Genomic DNA, 7,183 nt, shown 5'->3' with positions numbered 1-7,183 from the left:
AAAGAAAGCTGTTTTTTTCCCCTCCACTGAAAGATCAGCCAAGAAACATTGAGTTGCAAGGAAAACACTTTGTTTTCATAACAACTTAAACATTTCCCACTGGAAGAAGCCTGTTACCCCAGTGCAGAGAACAATCAGAGCCGGAGATAACGGGGGGTTCTGTGACTGTGGTTATGGGGCACCGTTTTGTCAATGTATGCAGATCTTCCAGGGAAAATGGAGAGCTAAAGACAGTCTTTCCTCACGTACAAAAGGAACTACCTAAAGTCTGCATTGACCACAAGGTGACTTAGTTCTACCATGAGGTCCTGCCTGCCTCACGTTGCTTCACAACTCAGACCATCTGTCTGGTCTGCAGTTTCGAATAATTTTCTCTTCATTTAGTGTTGCTTAATCGTCTTCATTGTGCCACCTATGCATCACCTGGGCCCTCCACACAGTTACCAGGTTGACCTGCTGCCCACTTTACAAAGCAGGAACTCAAAACCCTGAGGACCTGCTCGAGCCAGAGGAGGAACAAGGAAGCTTTGTCCTCATCACACCCCGCCTACAGGTTTCAGCACACTTGTTTTAATGTGTATGGTTTAATCATAACTATAATCCCTTTTTATCCTTAAAAGGAAAATTGAAATTCAACTCTGGTCCTGTCAGATCCTTTCCCTAAAAACAAAGAGAGTATGTGATTAAAGCCAGACTTCCTGGGTTCAAATACTGCTTCTACCACTTACTAGCTGTGTGATCTTGTGGAAGTTAATCAGCCTCTCTGATGAGAATAAGCCTACCTAATATTACTATTGTGAGGATTAAATGCTTAGAACCTGCTTAGTACACATCAAGTACTATAAAAGTGCTTCGATGTTACCAGGTACAGCATGTTAGATAGAATAATTAGGACTGGGACCCAAGACACCCAAATCTAGGCTTAGCAGGTGGGACCTTGGCTATAGCTTTTGTTTTCTCATTGTAGAATGAGCGTTCTGGAGGGCCAAATGATTCCCAGAGCATCTTCCTGCCATAAAACACTATCTTGCTGTAGGATTATATTAATTTCCCTCTTCCTTACAGCCCGACTGTGATATAAGTTGAAATTGCTTTTCTACTTTAAAGAGAGGAAAATTGAGACACAGGGAAGGCAAATGGCTTCTTTTTTTTTGAAAAAAAGTGCATCTCTGACTCAGAATTAGGAAATTTCACTTTGCATTCTCACAGCTTAATAAATGGCTAGCTTCCTTGCCTCTGACATTTGAAGGATTAGGCCCAGAGTCCATCCTTCCCAGTATTTTGTTTCTCAAAATAGCTACAGACAGCATTTGCACCCCCAAAGTATTTCTTTAATAACCTGTCACCATGCTGTCATCCGTTAATTTATCTAAATCTATATCCTAGAATGTTCAACCTCTTGGGGTAATGACATTCATACGTTTTCAACACCAGGCCTCCTGAATTCTTCAAGGAACTTTGAAAATTGCATGGTGGCCAGGAACCTTCTCTGAAGGACCCGAGTGATGTCAATTTGGGGGCGGGGGGGATGCTAGATCTTCTAGGCCAGTGATAAGATAAAATAGGGATAGGTGTCTGAAAAGGGAAAACAATCACCTCTTTTCCATTAGAGAACACACTATCTATTTTTTTTTTCATTTCAAGGCTGGTGCTTTGAGCTCAGAGTCTCTGTGGAAAGAATTCAGAGAACACCATGAAATAGGGCAAATCAGGTTACCTGCTTGCCTCTGAAATGAGCTACATGCCCAGTGCTCTTTCAGAGCTCAGAGTCCTGGGTCAGAGCTGGGCAAGCGCTGTCTCCTCTGTCTGCCTAAAGCCCTGACAGATGGACATGAGTGTAGGGTGAGAGGGCACAGAGGTGAAAGGAAGGCAGGTAAGAAGGGAGTAACAAGGACAGGTAAGAACGGGAAAGGAAAGGAACGTTTAGTCAGGGGAGAGGGACTTGCAGTCCCCTCGAGACGATAACTTCTGGAGAACTGTCTGTATTTTGGCTCAGGGAAGGTTTTGCTACCCAAGTGCTTTCCATATAATTCAGATAAAGGAGCTGTGAGATTTAGATGATTTTCGCATATCTTTGGATATTTGGCAGCTTTATGGATGCCCTCTTAAACTCAGATATATATCTATATCTATATCTATCTATCTATCTATATATATCTCCTCTTGTAATATTTTCCCACCTTTGAAAGGCTATCAGAGGTGACTCTTTAAGTCAGGGTAAAGAAGCTTCTATGTATTCTCAATATAGATTTAGCAAGCTTCAGTGGAAAACTATGAATGACAAATTTTTAACCATTTTTTTTCTGAGATGACTTCTCTGGGCAGAACTGCAAACATCACCATCTTTCATAAATTACTAAAACATAATCTTATAAAATATTCACTTTTGTAGAATCTCTTTTATAGACTTTCAATATATATCAAGCAAAATACGTAGAAAGGTTTGTGTGACATTTGAAAGCGACAAATTCAGAATTATATTTTCGATTACTATGTCAAAATAAGGAAGTAACATTTAGAACTATTTTATCTGAATGCTTTCCTAGTCTCTCTACACAGACTTTAAGGTTTTCATTTTTTTTTTTTGAGCTCTGTGTAAAAAAAAATTCATTTTGGGCCCAAGGAAATAAGTCTTTCAAATACTACATAATAAAGCTCTTCAAAGGGAGTTGATATAACATTTATTTCATTGTTTGTATTTTCCCACATTTTCCAAAATTTTATAATAAATATGTGTAGCTTTTGTATCAGAAAAAAATGTTTAATGGAACAACAAATAAAATTATACTAAGGCCAGACTCCACCAGGACAAAAGGAGGGTTGATGAATATCTAGGAATCTGGTGTTTATAGAAGGAGGGGGAAAACCCACAAAACTGCCTACCATTTTCTTGCAACCCCTTAGCCCGAATTATATTGCTAGTAGCGTTTGTGTAAATCTCACTCAAGTATGAAAAACTGTAATAAGATCTGAAAGACAGAATAATCACTCTTTCTGGGATATGACACCACAACACTGATCCAGAAAGAAGATGAACTGGGCATCCAGGAAGTCATTTGAGGAATTGATGTCTACGATCATCTTCTCAGGTGGACAACGGGAGACAAGAGCCTGCTGGAGAACAGTCCGACTGACTCTCTCCAGAAGGACTAGGTCTGCTTGTGTTCCAGGTTTAACAGGTAGAACCGTCCAAAATACACAGGAGGATGTCACAATTACATAAAACATAAACTGTTCTACATTAATGTATCATTTTTATAAAAATGAATAATACTGCTTGACTGGAGATGATGTCCAGGAAAACAGTTCACTCATAAAAAATAAAAAATCCATTAAAGCAAAACCCTCTGCTGTGCTAGGATTTCTGGGTTGACATGATGTCTGTGTGTCTACACTCACCACTTTGAATATACATTTGTGGATTTCAGAGACGTGTTTCTGTCACATTAATGAAAGGAGTTTGGCATTTTATATTATTAGTCTTTTGACTTTCGATCTAAAGGGATATGCAAATGTTTGGGCCAATAAACAGTGCATGCAGAACTAACGCTACTTCTGCGTTGGGTGACGCCATACAACTCACCACAAGAGAGGAGGAAGACTGTGGAAGGGAGATGGTGGCACCAAATCCCGCCTTTTGACAAAAGGGGAGCAGTCCACCCAGAACACAGCAGCAGCACCATAATCGTGGCTCTCTGATCCAACATATCCCCGTCCCCAAAGCGAATGTATCACAGCGCCATGCTGACAGAGGAAGACCACCAGATCATGTCTGAAGGTCGCTCCCAGGACCCCGTGATTTGAAAGCCACTGGGCGACCCCGGTTCGGGAGCGGCCGGCGGGGCGCGGAGCTTACCTTGAACTCCTTCTCGATGTTGGCCAGCTTGGCCAGCTCGTTGCTGAGCTCCAGGGCGGTGAGCACGGGGTCCTCGCTGGACAGGGACAGGTAGGCCGGGCTGGCCAGCCCCTTGTAGGCGTTGATCCTGGAGCGCGAGTGGCTGAAGGAGTCGTGCCGCTGCTTGTCGGTGCAGTCCCCGCACTTGCAGAAGTAGTCGTGCGGCCGCTCGATGCGGGCGCCCTTCATGAGCAGCATGTGCACCACCTCGTACTTCTGGCAGTGCGCCGCCAGGATGATGGGCGTGATGTCGGGCGAGAAGCGCGTGCCGTCCTCGTCGTAGGCGTAGAAGTCGTCGTCCTGCAGCTCCTGCTCGGAGGGGCTGAGCGTCAGGCGCCTGCTGGCCGCGAAGCCGGGGTGGCCGAGGATGGCCTCCACGATGCGCACGTAGCCCTTGCTGATGGCCAGCAGCAGCGCGTCGCCGATGCGCGCCAGGTTCTCCTTCTTGAGCAGCAGCTCCGTCACCTCCAGGTGCTCGTTGCCCACGGCCAGCTGCAGCGCGTTCTGGCCCATGTAGTCCACGCAGTTGACGTTGAGCGTCCGGGACTCGTCCAGCATCTTGCGCACCACGGGGATGTTGCCGTACTCGGCGGCGTCCAGGAAGCGCTCCTCCTCCGCGGTGAGGCTGGTGCCGCGGTCGTTGAACATGAAGGCCGGGCCCCGCACAGCCTGGCGCCGGCCCTTCTCCCGCATCACCGTCTTGCGCCTCAGGGATGGGCTTCCCTCCATGGATCTAAGCGGCAGAAACGAAACAACAGCTCGACTGTCAGGCCACGCTGCTTCCTCTCCCACGCCGGGCCCTCCTCCCGGAGTCCACAGCGCCCCGCGGGCAGCGGGTCCGTGGCTGGCAGCCTCCCTGAGATGCACCCGGGCTGTACCCGGGCTGCCCGAACCCGGAGAGCGGCCGCTCGCCCTCAGAACATGAGCTCCTGTTCCACGGAAAAAGGCACTCGGAAGGAATCCCAGTGGAAACAGTTTCCAGACACCGGCGCCTCCCTGTGACCCCGGTAAAGGTGGAAGTCATCGTACCTGGTAGAAATAAACTTACTACGGCTCTTAAAAGTATCGGAAATAGAGGTTAGCATGTATTTGGCAACAAAGCACTAGGCTTGAAGGCTAAAGAAAGTCCAGTTTTTAAGAATTTGGCCAGAACAATCTTCACAAGTCATTGCACATTTTTAACTAAAATATTGACACACACACACCCCCGCCCCCTCCAAAAAAAAGCAAAAAAAAAGCAAGCCCAGTATTTAGGCCCAGTATTATCTTTCAGGATCTTAGGTTTATTTTTGTCTCTTAAGGGTATCTGCCTCCCCCACCCCCCCCCAAAAAAAATTATAAGATTTTTTACCATGACACAGACAAGATTTAACAACTATAAAATTATAAAGTATTAATCTAGATATATTTTTTTGAAAATAACGGCGCCTTTGTAATAAGAATTAATTACCAGTGTTATATAGTTGCCTCTTTGAACTAAAAGGATATGGTATGACTTATGGTTTAAAAATCACTAGTATCAGTTTGTGAACAAAGCAAGTGGCACGAGTTGCAAATCCAGAAAAATGTTACTAAAGTCCTAACACCAGCCACAGTAGTTGAGATTTGGCTGCATTATAAAGCCATGTCATTAACTGATGAGTTCACATTTTAGTTTCTGTGACACTGGGTAAATACTTTCATTTGCCTGGGCTTCCTTATCCCAGGTGTAAAAGGGAAATTTATAACGTGCTCCAGGTTTTCCTCACGAGCTCATGAATCAAAGCTTTTTTAGAAGTTCTGAGTCTCTGAAAACCAATGTTAAATAAACAGTATCATTTTTAACATTGTGGTTATTGTTAATATTTCAATGGCTATTATTATAAGTACAAATCTGCATCTTTACCTTTACCCAGTTCTAACATTCTTGCTGATTGAAATGCTTAACAGAACTTCCTTTAAAGAAATCTGTGATTTTTGTTTTTTGTATGAGCTGTCCCAGCGAACGTACCAGGTAACGCTCTTTTCCCATTATTGACTTTTGAAACAAAGAAGAGCGACAAGTTAAAAGCGAATGGCTAGGGAAAAATGCTTCCTTTCCATATATGTATTCCAGAAATACCTTCTACCACTGACAAAACAGTATTCATAGAATCGGGGGTTGAAAACCAGAGGACGCTGGCCTCCCTGGGGGTTTGGAGGTGAACATTAGGAAGATCCCCAGCAGGAGAACAGAGGTGGTGACCAGCTCCCACTCAGGTCTCAGCTCTGTGGGCCTTAAACCAAGAGAAGAGCGCAGAAGCCACTGGCTGAGGTTTCCCAGGTAGAGGACAAGGACACGTGGCCAGGCAAACCTGTCTGTACAGAGGTGAGGAAACCAGAGGTCCCCAGAGAGACTCCTTAACTTGTCCAGGGCAGAGAGCGCTGCGACTGGCACCCCATTCTCCCTGCTCAACTAGTGTTGGGCAGTCAACTTGAAAAACTAAATACAGTATTTATATAACACATTTACATACACATAAATATGCACACACACATATACATATTTGTAGCAATTTCTACAAAGCAACACGGCAGCTTTTCATACCTAGGCTCTGGGGAGTGGAAATTAGGATCCCCAAGGGAAGGGAGTTTTACTTTTCACTTACACCCTTCTGTACATTTTGAATAGTTTTAACTGTAGTTTGAATATTTTTATTAAAAAATAAAATTCATGTTTTAAATTTTTATTTAATTCCTTAGTCAACAAAATTTTTAAAGTATAGGTATTTTATTGGCAACCATTCCAGTATAACTTTCTGAAGCTAAATAACTGCCCTACATTTGACTATTATTAGTAGGGTATGGATGTGTGGTGTGTCGGGTAGTGTGTGGAGTGAAGAGTGTGGAGTGTGTGGTGTGTGGGAGACAGGTGCAAGGTTGGGTGGGGGGGGGTGTTGTGTGTGCGTCTGTGTGTTGGTATGATGCTGATTTTTAGCAGACAAGAACTGAAACCAGTCTTCACTGAACTGCACAGAAGAGAACTTTGTTTCGAGACCAAACTCTATGACAAGGGTTTTAAACAAATCTTGTAAATATTGTCATTGTAATAAGTATCTCTTATTAATAATAGTATTGACTTTTATTGGTTAATATCTTTACTATTTAAGCTACAAACTGGTATCTTCAAATGGCTAGAATTTCCATATTGTGTAACAGATGAATTTTGTGCTTCTATTGATAATGTTGACATTATCTATGACTACAGAATATATATACAGAGTATATATGTTTGAAGAATTCCAATCTAAACTCAGGTGGGTTATCTTT

At 43.6% G+C, this 7,183-nt stretch overlaps 1 protein-coding gene across 1 annotated transcript in view; it reads right to left on the bottom strand.

Moving 5' to 3' along the window:
- TRPC3 (transient receptor potential cation channel subfamily C member 3) overlaps positions 1–4,622 on the bottom strand; it is a 45,141-nt gene extending 40,519 nt beyond the window's left edge. Inside the window, exon 1 of the mRNA XM_019668370.1 lies at positions 3,857–4,622. Coding sequence (XP_019523915.1) covers positions 3,857–4,588 — 732 coding nt within the window. The 5' untranslated portion in view covers positions 4,589–4,622. The remainder of the gene's footprint in view (positions 1–3,856) is intronic.
- Between the last annotated feature and the right edge of the window lie 2,561 nt (positions 4,623–7,183).

Source organism: Hipposideros armiger, unplaced genomic scaffold, assembly GCF_001890085.2.
Source record: "Hipposideros armiger isolate ML-2016 unplaced genomic scaffold, ASM189008v1 scaffold_1, whole genome shotgun sequence".
Classification (NCBI taxonomy): domain Eukaryota; kingdom Metazoa; phylum Chordata; class Mammalia; order Chiroptera; family Hipposideridae; genus Hipposideros; species Hipposideros armiger.
This window is presented reverse-complemented; position numbering and strand designations above follow the sequence as displayed.